We start from the raw sequence: 20214 nt of genomic DNA on the forward strand, positions 1-20214 counted from the left end.
ATGTATTGTTTTATGTGAATGATTAGGCAGGATGATTTTCAGATAAAATTCTAGGCGACAACATCCATTAGTCAAAAGTATTGTGGACACATATTTAGTATGTGTTTTGTAGCCTTTTTTCAGAAACTTTCATTTTTATTTTTTTTCAATTACCATGCATAAACATTATTCTCTCAAAAATACAAACGTACCTACATGTTGCTCACATATTATGGTAGCCCTGTTTGTGCTAAATAGAGTGTAATTACACCTTTGCCATTAATATGTTTATAAGCAACTGAAAAAAGCACAAATGTCAGGGCATGTCAAAACATCTCAAGGACCTCAAAAACACCTTAGACCCCTTTTCAGTAAAGGGAAAGATGTTGTTAATGTTAGTGTTTAATGTTCAGTTATGTTCAGGCTGTGGGCAATATGTGATCTATGCTAATGTCAGGAGTGACACCAGTCTTTTCTTATTTGTTCATTATATACATTGTGTATAATGATGAATGAAACTACTAATAATTGATTTTCCAATTAAATGTTTTAATTTAAGTTTGACAAGCATAAAAAGTAATTCTATAAATGTATCAGTTTCATTTAAACTCAGATTGATCAAATTGAGTTGGACCAACTTAAATAAATTGAGTTGGACCAATTATTTTTTTTAATTTTTTTATTGAGTTGGACCGACTCAATTAAATTGGCCAAAATTTAGTTGGTCCAACTTAAATAAATTGAGCTCAATCAACTGAATTAAATGGACCGAAATTGAGTTGGACTGTCTTAAAAAAAATTGAGATGGGCCAATAAATTTTTTATTAATTTTGGCCAATTTAATTGAGTTGATCCAACTTAATTTATCTAAATTGGTCCAACTCAATTTATTTGAGTTGGACAAACTCAATTCACAAATATTGTTCTAATAACGTTTTCTCTAAATGTTATGAACGTTCATCGAGTAAAAGCAACATCGTAAGGATGTTACATGAATGTTGTACTCAGAACTTTTTATAGTTCTGAGAATGTTATTTTAAGAACTTTTTTTTTCTTTTTACGTTTTAAAAATTCAAGATTTTGGCTCATGTTGAAGAGCGCAATATCTAAAAACAGTATTCAACAGTTCAATAGATAATAAGTTAATGTGTTATATTATAGTCACAATATTATCTTTTTATATTTTTTTTTTACATTGTCAGACATTAAAAATGTCTATCTATCTATCTATCTATCTATCTATCTATCTATCTATCTATCTATCTATCTATCTATCTATCTATCTATCTATCTATCTATCTAAAGTAAGTGTATACGTGTCTTTGACATGTGAGAGTGATGGAATCTGCTAGTCCAACTCCATTTTGCATATATAGACCCAGAGTCCAAAAACAACACTGAACAGCTGTAACTGTCATCTCAAACATGTCAGTCTGGGATTTACACTTGAGGCGGGTCTTGTGGGGGTGGAATGGATCAGGAGATTCCAAACATTCCCTCTGGCTTTGGGGTAACATTTGAAAGCTCGACTCCTCTCTGAACACAACTTCCAATTGCCCAAGAGATTTGGCTGTTGTGGACTGTCTGTCACCATGGCTCCAAGCTTGAGTTTGACTTTACGCCTGCATCCAGTGTGAAATCTGTTCATTCAGCACAGTCTGACACAGACTTCAGTGTCTCGCAGTCAAGAATTTCTTGTGGAGGTGCTCTGAAATCCAAGAGTTATATGGTAGTTTCCACAAGTTCTGATTATTAGATAAAGCTGAAATTACACAGATTCTGTAATTAAAACATTACTAAGAAATGAAAGCTTTAGCGTAAGTTCTGCCGGGAAGACTCAATTGTTACGTCACTTATTACCTTCTCATCTATCCAATCGTGTTTTAATACTTGTAGTATAAAAGATCGATACTTACACATGTCTGAGTTCGCAGATGCTGACGCTTTCATTCACCTCCATCCTCCCCACCACCACCACCAGGATGGTCCCTTCCCATAACTCCCAGGGAGTCGGCTTCGCCCCTGCCTTCGTCTTCAGGCAGGAAATGCAGATTCCGTTACCCTCGGATTACGAGCTACGGACAGGGCCAATGCCAAAGAACTTTATATCATAATATTTGCTTGCTGGGCTGTTAATAAATGTATACTTGTTACGGTATTTTGCCTCCCGAGTCTTTCTGGTAGAACTGCTTATAGGCCTACATGTGACTGACATAAACAACAGATCTACCTGTGAAGTATTATTGATAGATGTAATGTTAAGCAACTTAATGTAGTTACAGTGCAAACTTACATCAACAGACAAGGTTTTTGTAAACATCCCTGCTTCACCTGACTATCTTTCACCATCAAAAAGGTACCATGGTATTACCATTGTTTTCCTGCAGAGGTCACATGTGAGAAACAAATCTGTCATCTTTCTAGTTCTGCCTCCTACTGGTTGTATGAAGTATTACACACATTCACTTCACCAGCACGTTTAATACAACTTAAAAGATGCCTACTAAACATCAAATCGCCACAAACAAGTCCTTATTTACAAAACCTACAATGTGTAGGTACTTCTTACTTCATTCAACATAGAGTTGTGCAATTACCTGTCCCATTTGTAATTGGTAAGCTAGGCCTACATGTATCTTTTGTTTAAGTGAAAGAACAACGTTTATAACAACGTTTTATTTTTTTGGAAATCTTTAAGATATGCTTGCCTGTATAAAATTTGGTCAGAAAAACGGACACAAATAAGAGTTGTGTGTTGTGTCTTGTTGAATTGTCATGTAGGCTATGCAACTACGTGTTAACATCTCCCCATCTAGTGGTCATAAATGAAAAGTGCAAAACACCTCATACTGAAATAAATCAAGACTGCATTCATAGAAAGAGAGAAATAAACATTTCAACATTGCTTGCGTGATAGGGGAGACCAGAGGGAGACACGGGCTTGTCACTTTCTTTTTTACTCCAGTAAATGTTTATGTCCAGTGAGTGTATGCATTTTTGCACACTAACGGTCAAAATAGGCTATGTTTTTGAAAGGAGACTCTTATAAGCTGCATTTTATTTCAGCAAATATAGCCTACATTAAAACAGTAATATTGTGAAATATTATTAGGCAACAATTTATAAGAATTTCTTTCTAGTTTTAAATTGAATTTATTGCTGTGATGTCATCATGTCAAAGCTGGTACCAGTCTTCAGTGTCACATGATCCTTCAGGAATCATTCTAATATGATGATTTCAGAAGTTTGGGCAAAGGATACTTCACAGGAAAGCTGCCACAGGACCAAGAAAAACAAAACAATAACAACAATAAAGGCCTATTAAAACAGTTATTTTAAATTGTAATAATATTTCACAATTATAGGGTTTCTGTTTTCACTATATGTGGTCATACAAATGCAGCTTGGTGAGGAAAAGAGACTTTCAAAAACATTAAAAAATCTTATTCAAAAAAGTTTGACTGGTAATGTTTATGTACATACTGTAACTTTAAGCATGTCTTTGCATCATTATTCGTATAAGATTGAATTCATGAAGGTTTTCCATATAGGCTACTCATTAACGTTTATGAAAGCACAACAGTTACTACTTTGAGTTTGAGTTGATTTGTCATGTAGCCTATTTGTAACGAGTGACATTAATCAGTAGCACACAATCCAAAAACTAATTACACACAATCTGGTTGGTAAGAGTTTTTATTTTTGTACAACATAATAGGTCAAGCTATTTCACATCTTCTCCAGAAATATAGATCAGTATTACTATTGGAATAAATACATTCAGAACCTCTCATCTATGTGCAGACATTATAAATATGTTGTGTGTGCATTTGCTTGTGCATGCGTGTGCTTGTGTGTCAGTGTGAGTTTGTGCAGCATTTTGTGGGTGTGTGGTGTTTTTTCATGCAAAGCGTTGCAGTATTAACTGAGCAGTGAGCCTATTGCTTAAGACTAAACTATAGCATTAGTACAAAGAAGGCCTCAGCCAAACTAAAACAGGGTCTAGCTGTCAGTTTGTCTTTGGAATATAGACTGATTTATGATTTGAACAACCATCACAACCTATACTAAGCAAATGTAATAATTTATGCATTGTGTGACCCTGATGATACGTATAGTGATGCACAAGCGACTACAGCCACTGAAGTCTATGAACAGACAGCGCTGTTCTCCTACCTATGTGTCAGCTGATGGTACGTTACAGCCTAACACATGCTTAGATTTACAAACTAGCACAATATACCTGATGAGAATGGACGAATAAAGCAAATGACTCATAATAAACGACCTGCCTATTCTGGCAGTTGTGACCTGACATCTGAATATTATAAATACTCAATACCAAATTTTGTAAACATAATACAGCATTAATTTGGCACATTGAAAAATCGGTTACCATGGGCAGTTTATACACATACAGTCAAGTCAGTACAGTTTATATAGGATTATGGAGAAGAAGAAAAAAAAAATTCAAGTTACAACACAAGGATTTCCATCGATACGTAGCCTATATGGAATGAGCATAATGCTATTGCATTATGGCACAAACACGCCACTTGAGTAAAAATCAGTAATAAATAAAAACAATAACTTTGTCACGATGATAAAAAGAACACAAATATGAGACGTTCTGCTTTAAAGTTTCCCTCTTCAGATGAGATCACATTGAGCAGTACACAAAAGGCTTTTGGAGTCTGTGCTTCAGTTATTTGTTGACTCGTGATTGTCTGGTAATATTGGTACGATACATCAGTAGGTGTGCAGTAGGTGAGCTGTGAACCGAACCAACCCATCAGTCAGTTACATTTACATCCCAACTATATGAGACAAAAAAAATTATAAAAGCAAAACAAATGCTGATGCATTTCAATATTAATTAAGTAAAAGATAAAACAAAGAAAAACATCAAAAACAGTCAAAACATCTCCCACAGAAGCTCATTTGCTTAAACATGTCAAATACTTTGTTCGTCTGTGACATGAATTTGAGTTAATGTACTTGGGATGGTCAGTGACAAACTGCATTGTAACATTAGATTAAAAAAAACATAATTGCTGTGCTTAGGAAGCAGGTCCTGTAAAATGTGTGAATGAAAAAAATTATGTTAATTCAAATTAGTGGGCATGTTTATATTTGCTGATGTGTTTATATATGAATAAAATAAAAAGATTTTAAAATACACTAACATTCAAATATTTGAGTTTTGATAAACATTTTTATGGTTTTGAAAGAAGTCTCTTATGCTCACCAAGGCTGCATTTGTTTGATCAAGCTACAATAAAAACAGTAATGTTGTGAAATTTTATTGCAAGTTAAAATAACTTTTTTATATATTTAAATACGTTTAAAAATATCACTTATACGTGTGATAACTCCAGTCTTCAGAGTGACATGATCCTTCAGAAATCATTCTAATGCAGATTTGCTGCTCAAGAAACATTTCTTATCAATGTTGTAAACAGTTATGCTGTTTTTTTCCCAAAATCTTTGATGAGTAAAAAGAACAGCATTTATTTGAAACATTATTTTTTTTTGTAACATTATAACAGTCTTTACTGTCACTTTTGATTAATTTAATGCATTCTTGCTGAATAAAAATGTACTAAAAATTGTTACTGAGCCCAAACTTTTGAATGGTAGTGTAGTAGGTCACAAATAACAAACATTTGTATTTATGCTTCAGTCTCTGTGGAGAAAAAAAATAAATGAAAGGTGAAAACCCATTATATTATACATTAGTATTGTCAAACAGTGCAGTAAGAAACTAAAATGTGCTTTGTTTTTCCAATAATTTGCTCTCCATTGCAGAATAAGCCCTCCCTCACAAACCCTCCATAATTCAACAATCATTCATTCTGTCTACCGGAGTCCAAATCAATCATTTCCACATCAGACGATACTTCAGGCCATTCTAATCTCATTCTGTCTTGCCACGAAAGGAACATCTGATGAATTCTATTGCAAGTGGCAAACAGACACAGCAGTGCAAGCCAAGAAAATCACTGGTTAAACTTAGTGTGAATCGTCACAAAGCAAAAGTCAGATTAATTGATTTAATTATAATAAGACAAGTGTTGCTATATACATGAACGAAGATTTTTTTGCACTGAATTGCAAAGCACGCAATATCAAGCGAAAAAGTTACAGTAAGACAAGTAGATTTATTTAGGAATATTTCTGTAAATTAGTCTGTCTTTTTTATTAGCGGTATAAATGGTTCAACGGTCAGGATGTTCAACCTTATTTTGACTGTTGACTCATAAGGATTCGATGTCTGTGAAAGATCACTAATGCATTGTGGACTTTTCCAGTTAACATTGAAGCTATTTTTTCCAATATCAATATTTCATATAATTATCTTGCTGACCCAGAACTGTGTTCTGAGAGGTTTTTAGCCTACAGTATATTTGTGCGTACCTCTGGAAATTCCTGTGTGCTTTCTTCACTGAAATGTGTTTTACCTCTACACTGGAAATGTGGCTGATCTCTAGCCTGAGATGTTATTTACAATAGTGTACAGTAAAATATAAACACACCTAACAAAGCGTGACCTATAATTAGACAGTTTTGGGGTAACAGGTGGGATGATGAGATGTAACAGAAAGATGACATCTAAAACAGAGCTAAAATGCATTATAAGAGTTGCGTGGTTTCAAATACACATTCACAATTTTTAGTATAAATGAATATTTTTCCTTCATAATTTAAAAACGAAAGAAACAAAGAACATAAAATGTGACATAAAAGAATTTCATGGATGTGACCAAAGCATGATGATACTATAAATGCTGATCTCTGTTTAAAACCAAGTGTGACCTGAAACCAACCAAGTGAAAACCAAGTGTGCAAGTCCTGAAAAGTGAAGCCAAAGCATTTCGATCGCTCCCTGGTGGCTGGCTGCAGTATACTAATCTAATGGGACGCAAACCAAACTAAAAAATCCAATTACATTTCAAATATGTTTTTTATCAAAGATGGTCTCTGTCATTTTAGGAAGTTGTCATCACGTAGACGTATTTTCAAGTGTTTGTTTTCCCAATAATTTTGATTTTAGCTTGTTTTTGAAATCAGGGTGTACTATTGCGATTGAGTCTGCGGGAGTGGGAGTCTTGGTGGGACCTTGATGCCGCGGCTCCACCTCAGGATCACTAGATCCTGCGCAGACTCGGGCACCGAACGACGTAATCGGCAACGACCATTACTGGGATATTTTGGCTTCATTTTTCTACAGTGGAAGGAAGCGGAGACACGCTGTCCTTTTGTTTTTTACAGTCTATATTTAAAACCAATGACTATCCAGAATGATATCTTGGAGTGCCTGGAGTGCACACTGACCAGCTCGTTGTCCTCCCTCTTTCCTTCTTAAATGTTGTGCTGAGTGAAAGAGGACATCAGGAGCTGGTCGGAGTGATGACTCTACAAGTACGTGATGCTGAAATGGCTGCCAGCAGACTTTATTCCTGGATGTATTTGGGTATTGTGTGTGTTGAGAGAGCAGCAGGAGCAGAGAGGAATGGATGGATCCATACAATGCCTTTTTCTCTCTGAACCAACTTTACTCAAAGCGCTCATAGTTTCGAGTTTGTCTTACTCGTGGTACCATGTCAATCAACAGCCTGCAGGAGAAAGGAACAATGGAAATATTAGAGACATTATAGTGTGGATGACTAATGTCTTAAAAGTTATGGAGAAAACAGAAACTATCGGTATGTTCTGTATATAAATAGATGATCGCAATAAATACACTTACTTTACTCCATAAGCTAGAATGATGAGTCCAATCAGGACCCCAATGGTCCCATCGAGGTACCAAATGTTGGGATAATGCCTAAACACCTCAGCACTAATGAGGATGGAAAAGCCCATGACACCTCCAACCATGGAATTGAAGCCTTCAGAAAAAAATAGAAAGAAGAATAGACCAATTTATGTGTTATTATGAATTTTATCTTCATGACACATTCATATAAAAAATAAATAGTAGAGGAAAAACTTAAAAGCAAATTAGAAATGTTACCTTGCCAACTAACCAAAATAAATCAGTTTATGTACTAAAATTACTAATACTAAAACTGAAATAAAAATAAATGAAAGTTAACCATAATCGAATAAAAATGACAACAACGCAAGAAAATTACAATGAAATCTGAAAATATCAAACTAAAAGATAATCAGTTCAAAGTAGTGTAATTGTATATAAATAACATTGATAGTCACTGGGCTATTTATGTTCATAGACAGAGACAAGGAGGCACCATGAGCTAATAACCTGTGTGTGTGTGTGTGTGTGTGTGTGTGTGTGTGTGTGTGTGTGTGTGTGTGTGTGTGTGTGTGTGTGTGTGTGTGTCGTACCATCAGTGATTAGGGCTCTGCTGGTCAAAACCCTTCCCAGCATGAACTTGGCAACAGCAAGAATGGTACACATGAAGCCACTGACGATGGAAACGCTGAACAGGAAGTCATCCTGGCAGAGAGACAGACAGTAAAAGAGACAGAAAAAAGAAGTGTTCACAGTAGAAATGATACAGGGTCCATATGGCTGAATTATGAACTGAAAGTGAATGCACGGGCAAAGCCAATATGGAGATGTTAAAACTAGAACTCTTAAAGGCCAGTGGAATAAAAGAGGGATAAAAGTATAACAATATAAATAGGTCTTTCAGTTGTGCATCTGTAACATGGGGCTCTTGAGGCGACGTAGAGATGAAGTGCAGTTCATTTTAAGCACAAGCGAAAAGTAGCCAACTTAATATTTAATAAGGAATTGAAAAAGCATGACATGACAAGGATTCGACTGGACTACACACCATGAAGACTCACAAAAAATGATTTAAACATGAAGGCTATAAATACACAAAGCTAAACCAGAATTTATATGTGTGTATGTGTATATGTAGATTACAGACATTAGGTGAAGATCTCCAAACCCATTAACTCTTACGGAACAAGAATATATGGGAATATACTGCAAAATATAATGCGATATATTATTTAGTACTTTTCCATTTATGGGAAACTAGTGCTTATATTATTTTTTCAATATTCTGCAATATACGCATTGACCATGTACAGTGTGGCTTTATATTAATACATATAAAATATTTATAAATGAAGACAAAAATAGCATTACATGTAATATTCAAGTTTTATCCTTTATTGTGTACATATATTGCACATACTTTCCTATATAAATGTGAATGTATGTTCATATATATATATAAACACACACACACACACACATTCGCGGAATGAGTTACAACAGATTTCTAGTTCCCAGCATGCTTTGCTTCTGACTGTTACAGGTGTTAAAATTAAGTGTTATTTAATGTGTTTTGCTCAATATAGGAGGGAGATCTGTTAGTGTTTAATGTTCTATTATTTAGTCATTTAAAAGGTTTTCTGGTATGTGTGAGTTTTTGGGGTTACCATTGTGCTGAAGAGTAGAGCCTTTGGTTCGGTTGACGATTGGCCAAACACCATTAAGACTGTAATTACTATATTTTAAAAGGAATGACTATGCACTCCTCAGCACAGTGATGGTCTCTTGACTAATTACTTTAATACAAGCAGGTGAGCGTATGCTTTCGTAACTAGCTTGAAAATATAAAACATTTATAATGTAAATAATTAAAAAAATATAAGAAATATATTACATTATATATCTCTATGTGTGTTTATGTTGCATGAGTAAATATATCAGCAATATATTACACATGCACCAGATCTGATCACATATACATATATATGATACTATGAAGATTATTAATGAATATAAAATTACATACATTATGATATATTAGTAAATATATTGTCACATATTTTTCAATATGAAAAGCAGCAATTCCTTATGTATTATTCAATATATTGTAATATATTAACAATATATTATTCTTTTTTTTTTTTAAAAATATACTGTTAAACCATTTAATATATTGATCATTCATACAGTATATGGGAAATATATTTTCTTTTCATTAGGGACAGCATCAAGAAAAAGGAAAACAAAAGGTAAAAATAGCTATAATAAATAATAAAATGTCAGTCCTTGGGACATTTTCAGGTGCAATGCCTGAAGTATTGTCTGAATTACAGCTGTTTTTGTCTCTCTTGTTTTTTCTCTTTTCTCTCCAAAGTAAGAGTGTCAGCTTTCCACCCACACAACATGCAGAAGCACTTCTCCTACATTTCTAATATGACAGTTTGTTCAAAGACCTTCATCTCTGAGTAACAGCTGAGAGACAATGAATGTGTTTAAATTCAGTGTCATGATTCTGCCATCTAGTCTTTGATTTTCCCTGGTCTTGAGGCAGGATCATGACAGACCCATGTTTTATGTGCACACATGGCCTTTTGCTGGGCCATGTGCTTGTGTTCTCTCGTCATCTAGCCCCGCCCTCCTTGTTATCCTTGTTTAGTCATTATTGTTTCCCCATTATCACCTGCTGTCTTCATTAGTTTCTCCCTATTTAATCCCCTTGTGTTTGCTGTCCTGTGTCGGTTCATTGTCAAATATTGTGTGATTCCTACATGAGTTTTATTCATTATCAATGACTACGTTTACATGCAGCCAATAACCAGTTCAAAACCGGGATATTAGCAATAACCTGGTCACGCACGGCCATATAAACACCGGCAAAAACCGGGATATGCTCATATCCCGGTTTTTAAAAACCCGGATATGACCCCTGGGGTACCCCTTTTCTAACCCGAATATTTGGTCATGTAAACGCGTATCGGCATATCCCCATCAAAAGGAACATTGATTTGTGTTCTGCGCATGTTCTATTCGCAAGGAATCTTGGTCTTTTGAGTAGAGACGGCGCATACAAAAACCCGCGTGCAGTATACCGGAAGTAAACAAGTAGAGGTAAACATGGCGAGACGCAGCACTGCACCACACTTTTGGAGCGAGGAGGAAAGCGCAAACAAAGGCGATCGCTATCTGCCCCGAACTATTCATTATCCGCGTGCTGCTGCTGTTGTTGTTGTCTTTGGATACAGGAAGAAGAATCGGAAATGACGCATATTGTGTCTTAAGGTTGTCCGTACGTCCAGACGCTAACCGTGCGTCGCAGTTTACATCGGGATATATGACTGATTACAAATTCCATGTATACCATACTAACTCTCTCTGCTCACGCATGTAAACGGGTTATTCCGAATGTTTCAGAAACCCAAATAGTGACCCTAACCCGGATATTGGCTGCATGTAAACGTAGTCAATGACCACTTTTACAAGCTGTCAATATTCGGGTTATGGTCGGGTTAAGGTCACTATTTGGGTTTCTGAAACATTCGGAATAACCCGTTTACATGCGTGAGCAGAGAGAGTTACTCCTGTAATTTGTAATCAATTGGCAATATCCCGATGTAAACGGCGACGCACGGTTAGCGTCTGGACGTACGGACAACCTTAAGACACAATATGCGTCATTTCCGATTCTTCTTCCTGTATCCAAAGACAACAACAACAGCAGCAGCACGCGGATAATGAATAGTTCGGGGCAGATAGCGATCGCCTTTGTTTGCGCTTTCCTCCTCGCTCCAAAAGTGTGGTGCTGTGCTGCGTCTCGCCATGTTTACCTCTACTTGTTTACTTCCGGTATACTGCACGCGGGTTTCTGTATGCGCCGTCTCTACTCAAAAGACCAAGATTCCTTGCGAATAGAACATGCGCAGAACACAAATCAATGTTCCTTTTGATGGGGATATGCCGATGCGCGTTTACATGACCAAATATTCGGGTTAGAAAAGGGGTACCCCAGGGATCATAACCGGGTTTTTAAAAACCGGGATATGAGCATATTCAGGTTTTTGTCGGTGTTTACATGGCCGTGCGCGACCGGGTTATTGCTAATATTCCGGTTTTGAATGGATTATTGGCTGCATGTAAACGTAGTCATTGCTAATCATACCTGTGAGTACCTTGTGGAAAGTCTTGTCATTGTGAGAGTATTTATTAGAAGTATTGTTTGTTTATTGTTTAGTCATAGTTTAGTCTTGTCAGCCTAAGATTCCTTGTCCTGTCCATGTTTTGCCCCCTCGTGGGTTTTGTTTTCCTGTTTTTGTCCCAATAAACCTAGTGTTCATTGTACACTGTCTGCATTTGGGTTCATCTCCTTGCATCTTCATGACATTCAGACTTTCATATTTTAAGCTGTAGACCGGCTAGTTAAGACTGGCAATTTGGATGAACTGGACCACACAGATTTCAACAAGGCCACCTCAGAGATTCAGTGTGATGGCTATTTGCCAGTGAAGGGTGCTGACATGGAGAGGCCAGGTCTATCGAATTTGAGAAAGTAGCTGAGGGCTGATAGCATGAAAAAGGACGGCACATTTAAGAAGGTGGAAGCCCATTTCCGAATCATCCATCCTAATACAATGAGAGAACCAAAAGAAAAGATGGCTTAAGGCCAGCACAAATCCATCACTAAAGCTGTAGCGGTGATGTTTCATTAGCACTTATGGGGCAAAATAAGGCTTGAAAGCTCAGCTTTTCAGGGAAGAGGTAGCATTCACACATTCAGTAGTGACTTTATGACAATTTTAGCATGTTATTGAATATGGCAATGCTAATGTATTTGGTCTGCAGGACTATTTAAAGTCCTCATGAAATCAAAATTGACCCCTATTTACTTATTTAGCACACATTACTGGTCTTGAGGTGAACAATTAATCTGTGCAAATTAATACTCAGAAAAAAATAGTTTGTCATGGTAATCTTTAATCAAAATCTGAAAAGTTACTTCCGGTCTGGAATTTTCCAAAAACGTTAGTTTGACGACTTGGGTTGAAAACGCTTAACCACTACGCCACTTAACGCCAACCGTTAAGGTCCTTGCACACTGAGTCCGAAATTCTCGACTGAAATTTTTGCATGTTAAAAAATAAATACGACCTCACGTTGTGTTAATCACGTTTACACACTGCCGCCAAAACTTTCGTCCGTCATTAAAAAATTCGGATCGGGTTAGATTTTCTGCGTTTTTCGCATCCATAGCAATTGAGAGGTGTTTTGACAATTCAGAGCCACCGAATGACAAATACGAAAAAACGCAAACGAAAATTTCGGACTCAGTGTGCAAGGACTTTTAGAGCGAGATATGGAAAGGAGGTGCGTTAAAATAAAACCCTGCCCTCTATTCAGTATTCCGGTTTCACTTGGAAATATGACACAACACTGAAGTAAAATCAGTTGTTACTTCCGGTTCACAGCTAATTTAAATGTTGAGTAAGCAATTTCATTGACTCCGCAAAGGCAATCAGCAAAGGCCAATCAGCTTGTACCATGCGTTAATAATGTGGTCGCTTGCAGATTGCATGTAAAAGACCTATCAGCCTGCGCCATCTAGAGTTTCATGATTGAACTACACACACACACACACATCAATATAATCTACTATTATTATTATTTGTACATTCTTACATTACTAAAGTCTACAATTTGATCAAACTAGAACTGATGTAGCCATTTAAATAAGTGCAATGGCAATGACAAATTATTATCTTTTTTACTAGACATAATGCAAATTGTCTATGTTAGTAAGTTAGAATTTACATTCAGTGGAAGCACTGTTATTTTAGTATTATTGGCTTTAATTTATTTTATTTCAGTTTTATTTTTTGTAATTTTAGAACTTAAACTTATTTTATTTGAGTTAGGTGCCACGACAGCATTCCTAATCTTTATTAAAAAAATGCAAGTTTAAGTTTTTCATCAAATATTTATACTTTTATTTTTTTAGATTTATTTTAATTAGCAAAAATTTAGATAACAATAGCAGCCTTGGTTGTGAGTCACTCATTCCACTCCAGATTTGATTTACTGCCAGCCAGGAAATTGGCAACATTTTTCCTCTAAAAATAGACGCATTTAATATGATTTTTCACACATTACAGATTCATCAAGTAAAGGACAGTGATAAAACTTTATCTTGACCCTCATGCTGTGCTGCTGGAGTGAACCATAACAGATCCCTTACACCTATTATTCTTGTCATCTCCGTCTATGTCTGACACCAGATTACTGCCGTTTCCTCACACTCATTAGCATTTCATAGTCTGGGAAGATGAAAAGGGTGGGAACTGCAATTTCCCAGCCAGAGAAATAAACACTGAGTGAAAATACTCATTTGCATTTAGATTTTCTTTGATAAGAGAGGGGATAGCTTTAGGTCATAAATGGACAACAGTGACTGACTGTCATTAAAAATGAATAGTTTTTAGCTTCAAGCAGTATAGACATTTTTTTCACTCGACATCATTTCATAATTTTTTCTCCCTCCCTTACATGTTTCCTAATTCAACATAAACAGAGAGTATTTTGTGATGCAGAGATAAGTAGAAAAGTCTCTAGACCTGGACATTAATTAAAATTGTGTTGGTAGAAGATCAAGAAAATCTTGTTCAGTAATGTCACATTAGGATGTATCAGTGCTCAGAGATTTATCAGTGGTGTAAAAGAGATGAAAACAGGGATAGAGATGAACTCGCAATACCATTAATCACCACCTCTGAAATTATTATCCCACAACTCTTTGGAATGGTGCCAGTCTTTGATTAATTAACGGACAAAGACCTGTGTTAGCTGTGACTGCTGGGAAAAGCCACATCTGACCTTTGAGATGAAATAATGGCCCTGTCCCAAATGTCACATTTCATATGCCCTTTCGGTCTTGTAGACGTACAATGGCTGCTGCGTGCGCATATAAATATGACACCCTGGCACTGAACTCACCACTTCAGGAAGAAGTTTGGTGGCCAGATCATGGATGGCCTTCCCCAAAATACACATAGACGACAAGATGAAAATCACTCCCAGGATCACACATGCTCTGTGGATGGAGAAAAGCAGAAAAGATATGTCGATAAAATTATTCAATTAATCAAATTTTATTATTTTATGTTTTGAGTATATAACTGATATGATGCATAAAATGTCTATATTAAGAATAATATTTAGAATTTAACTGTTCACCAGTCAGTAAGATTTTTTTAAAAGAAACTATTTAGCAAAGATACATTAAATTGATCAAAAGTGACAGTAGAGAAATAAGGTTGCAAAACATTCTGTTTCAAATAAATGTTGTGTTTTTGAACTTTCTATTTATCAAAGAATCCTGCAAAAAATGTGTCACAGTTTTCACAAAAATATTAAGCAGCACAACTGTTTTCAACATTGATAATAAGAAGAAATGTTAGTTGAGTGCCAAATCAGCATTTTAGAATGATTTCTGAAAATTCAGCTTTGCCATCATAGATAACAGTTAAGGTGATGATACACAGGGCAACTTTTTGAGCAATGTTGCTGGGCAATCTTGCCTAGCGATTGTTGCTTGGGCACTTTCCCATTGAAAATGGGCAATAAATATATATCTGGATAATTTAGATCGGTCGTGGGCCCTGTGTCTTATCTGGTTGCCCGTTGACGGCAACATTGCCCAGCAATATTGCCCAAAAAGTTGCCCTGTGTATCATCACCTTTAGATAATATATCTAATTGATCAGTTATATAACAGTTCTTTTAAATTGTAATAACATTTCACAATACAGCTTTGGTGAGCAAAAGAGACTTCTTTCAGAAACATTATAAAATCTTATTGACCCCAAATGTTTGAACGGTAGTATACATTAAACCTATTCTTTGTATATATGTGTAGCTAATATTGGTTCAAGGTTGAAGCAAAAACATTGACATTTTGTGATTTTTGTAATAAACCTATAGAACCTAATCCATTCTGAAAAATATGAAAACTCTCCACAATGCATGTTCATAATCTCTGTGTGACAAGCGGCAACTGGTACACCTACAGAGACCTGCAATTCTTCTCTAGTATTGCGATATAAATCTCCCACTCTGACACATCGACCAGAAAAATGAGATTCGCAAGCTCTGAACAGACCTAGGATGAAACCAGCAGCACACACCTTTATCAACATAATACGTCTCAAATTGAGACAGTCAAGGTGAAAGCCAGAAACAAGGCAGATCACTCAACAGACTTGACAAGCAACCATGTTCAGACTTCAAACATGTTGCATTGAATGTTGGTAGAATTTAATCTAAGGACATTGTGTTTTAAGATGTTCCACCACAATTCTAAATTTACTAGCTTTGCAAGGAACAGCCCTGCCAGTGAATTGCTGACTTATATTGTAATATGTTTGGAATATATTTTATGAATGTTGGTCACAGAGGAAGCATTTTTTTTTTTTTTTTTTTTGTTATTTGCTGCAGGTCTTCTGTACCATGCAGTGCCCTACATACCACAGACAGCTCATCTTTTGTTTACTTACATGTATTCTCTATGGGCAGAGTGCACTGCTGCAGCGTTGCTATAGCGCCACAGCACTATAATGGAGGAAAGAACATCTAACGTCGCATCAAACTGAAAAACAACAGTGATTCTTCAGTGCTATAGAAATGATGCTCAAAGCATCTCACTATGTCACAAACTGAAATCCAGTGATATATTTAGTCTTATAAAACATTCCCAGAGCTGCCTTTAGCACAAGCATGTTAACACTATTTAATAATATTTACACATAGAATGGTAACTGAACATTATATACCACAACACAGCACACACTTCCAGACATCTTTGCCTAAATAATCAAATGTAATTCATTCCTGCATTGATATTGATGTAACTCTAATATGATCCCTGAGATGTAGGGGTAATTATTTTTCATGACAAATATATGCATATATGCAATAACACTGAAAATTATACTTACAGCAAATCCAAAAGCTGATGCACTGTGTCTCATGAAGGATACAGCTATGGGAAGAGCAAAAGAACAGAGAAGAAGAAGAAAGATATATCTGTAAATCAAACCATAAAGGTTACACAGTACATTTTAACTAGTGTAAATGAGCTGATGTTGTTTCTGAACTTTAGCTTATTCTGAACTCATTTTTGGCAACACCACATTAAAATGAAAAAGTAGCATGGTATTACTTACCATTACATGGTAAGTAATAAAATTATCCATTCTATTCAATTTAGTCACAATTTGATAAATAATTTTAAGGTGACGTAGTTACACGTTACTACATGTACTTACTAGTAATAACAGTAAATGATGCATAATTACAAGTAACTAACTCTAAACCAAACCCTAACCTTTTATTTGAGTTAAGTACAATCTACGTCACCTTAAAATAGAGTGTAACACAATTTAGTTCAATTCTATACCATGGTACCACCACAGTATTTTTTTGTAAAGGAAAACAATGAGTCCCACAAAAAGTATATCACTCAAAAATAAATAAATAGATAAATATATACATACATGGTAACACATGGCATAATAATGGTAACATAATGGCAACAAAATTGTATTTTACAGTGTATTTGTTACATGTTATGTATAGTTACTATAGTAATAACTCTAAACCATGCATAATTACATGCAATTAACCCTAAACCAAATCTTAAACCTATAGTAAGTACAAGTAGTTAATTCATATTTCTCCGTACTTAAATGTATAATTACACTGTAACAAGGACACCTTAAAATAAAGTGTAACCTAAATAATAATAAAATAGTAATACAACATAACATCATAATATATAATATAATATAATATAATATAATATAATATAATATAATATAATATAATATAATATAATAAGCTAGAATACAACAGACAAATTGCTTTTGGAAAGGTTGGTGAGGGGATTGTTACTTTTGTGTAACATCAGTGAATTTTACAAAAAGGGAAAATGTCTTCTGTACATGTTCAGCTCTGAGCCCAAACTGACGGCTCATTCACAGTACAGATCTGTTGCACAGTGTCTGCTGTTGTTATCAGTTGAAAGTGTACTTGTAAAATCCCTTGTTAGATTTATCGGTATAATAATGCAGAGCCACCCCACTATTTGCATCTATTAAAATGTGAATGGAAAAAGGCTGCCCGCTGTGTTTTGACTTTTTTGACAAAGCTCTCTGACTGCAGAGATGTGAGGCTCTCCATTTTATCAACCGTGAGCTCGCATTTGAGAGGCTCTATTTGCTGCCCCCCTCTTGAGTGAAGAACTCTCACTGTTCTATTGATCTCTAACTTTGAAGACAGACTCGACCACCACGTGTCATAGCAACAGAGGGGCTGCTCACCGCATGATATCTTACACTAACCTTGAAACAAAACAACAATTCTGCTCCAGATCTGTTGTTACGTATGGAAAACATGTAGAGATTTTTGGTTCATTAAAACAACTGATAAAAACAACTGGGGACTTTTTCCAGAGCCTATAACAGATTTTGATGTAGTCAGTGTATTAAAATATATAATATCCAACACCAACAACATCAGAGTGGTGGCATTGTGGTCAGTACATGAGACCCGACCGGGTCGCTCACCACTCAATAGTTTGGCCCAGATATATGCTCCCATCCCATTCTTTCTCTTCCTTTCCTAACTCTCGATCAATAAAAATGTGGCAAAAACAAGAAAAAACACTCTGGCATCTACTGGTTCAATGAAGAACCATAACAATCCATGAAACCTTTCCATTCCACAGTGGAAATGTTTTGGTGGAGTGGAGTTCTTTACACTAGGGAAAAAATGGTTCCTTTAAGAATTGTTAATTGAAAGGATGTTTGGGGAAGCAAAAATGGTTGGGTCCATGCCATCGCTGTAAACCCCCTTCACCCTCCCCCCTTTTGGAACCTTTATTTATATGAATGTAGTTGTACAGCAAAACTACAAGCTTTAAGTAGCTTTAGATTCCTTGGATTTTTGCATTTAGCTGATCAGCAAAGGGCCTAAAACTTTGGCTGAAGTGTCATAATACTAGAAAGAACAAGCTTACAAGCTTAATCCCAAACACGTGCAATTGTTTGCTGTTGGCATCTGTGAAATTGCTAATATGAGCAGACAAAAAAAGTACAGGATCTGGAAAAGGATAACATACACATTCTTACTGGCCTATTTGCATATGAAATATTCCCCCAAAACTGAGCACATAAGCAGGAATGTGATGATCAAAGAACCCAGTGAGTGTAGTTGCAGCAGAAGAAATATGCCTGAAGAAGTAGGTCAAAATAAGTGTAAATGTCTCTAGTCCTGAATTACATCAATAATAGTAGTAGTATTAACAAGAGAGAAAAAAAAAAAAAAAATCACAGAATTATGTCTTTTTTGCTAATGAAAATTGGTTTTGTAATTACTTCAACAAGCACATATAGGTGTGGTGTTCAGGTGTCATTAAGCCCAAAGTTAGTTTTTTATGTGTACGCTAGCTTATGCGTACAGTCAAACGCCTAACCTATGAAAGTATACTCCATTTGATAGCATGCACGCACACAGGCGGCCGACACATGCGCTCTAGAAAGTTTCATCTTTGTCCAGTGTCTGCTCTGCACTATTTTTCTCCATAAGTTATGACCGATAAATATGTCTTTGCATTCTTTTAAACTGAAGTTGCAGCAATCTCATAACCCCCTCACACAAGCACTTGTCAATGCTGGCGTCTGTTGCTGTTGCAGTATTTTGTTGTTGTTTTTGTTCTGTTTCTATAGTTTCGCTTTCTACAGTGAAACAACAGTCCAGGCCAGTGTTTCCACCTTGTGGAACTGATTAGTGCAAAACTAATTCAATGCGCATTGGCATTAAAAAAAATAAAAAATCCAATGGCACATGTACTATTCTGGTGATGAAATTTGCGTCACATACACTGTAAGAGGACCCTCACGTACGCATAAAAATTGAAGTATACTCTGGCCTTTATACATTTGTTTAGCGTATCTTATAAAGTTTTGTCCAGATCTTTGACAAATGCAGGTTTGACTTAAGATTCTAAGTCAGAACACAAAACGAAAACTCCCTGTAGGGGGTTTGCTAACAAGATACAAGACATCTATTAACAGGAGAAACGCTGTAGAGGATGAGACAGAGGAGAGAGAGGGAGATGGCTGGTACATCTCTGATTTGCACTCAATCACTATTTCACATTCAATCTCTTCCAGACTCAGGTGTATATGCTCCAAAGTCCCTTTCAAGGAAACTCAGTTCACTCAGAGGCCATATTTACAATGCCTCCGGGCAGCTATTTCAGGCATGCAAGACCAACTCTAGTTGAGTTGGAGAACAGCAAAATCTCCAAAATGCTTGCCAAACTCACATTTAAATGACATATTTAAAATCAGCAAAGATTGGTCAGTTGATTTGAGAGTTCAGCTAAAAAATGTAATTCTGTCATCACTTACCTTCATGTAACAACAAAC

General features: G+C 35.8%; 1 protein-coding gene across 1 annotated transcript in view; it reads right to left on the reverse strand.

The window, feature by feature from the left end:
* Positions 1-4891: 4891 nt before the first annotated feature.
* Positions 4892-20214, reverse strand: part of tmem163a (transmembrane protein 163a) — a 34904-nt gene continuing 19581 nt past the window's right edge. The window contains exons 3-8 of the mRNA XM_079881181.1: positions 16720-16763; positions 16279-16370; positions 14720-14816; positions 8332-8443; positions 7730-7871; positions 4892-7595 (exon numbers count right to left, since the gene is read on the reverse strand). Of these exons, the coding sequence (XP_079737307.1) occupies positions 7535-7595; positions 7730-7871; positions 8332-8443; positions 14720-14816; positions 16279-16370; positions 16720-16763 (548 nt within the window). The 3' untranslated portion in view covers positions 4892-7534. The remainder of the gene's footprint in view (positions 7596-7729; positions 7872-8331; positions 8444-14719; positions 14817-16278; positions 16371-16719; positions 16764-20214) is intronic.

Source organism: Squalius cephalus (assembly GCF_949319135.1).
Source record: "Squalius cephalus genome assembly, chromosome: 9".
NCBI classification, from domain to species: Eukaryota; Metazoa; Chordata; class Actinopteri; order Cypriniformes; family Leuciscidae; genus Squalius; species Squalius cephalus.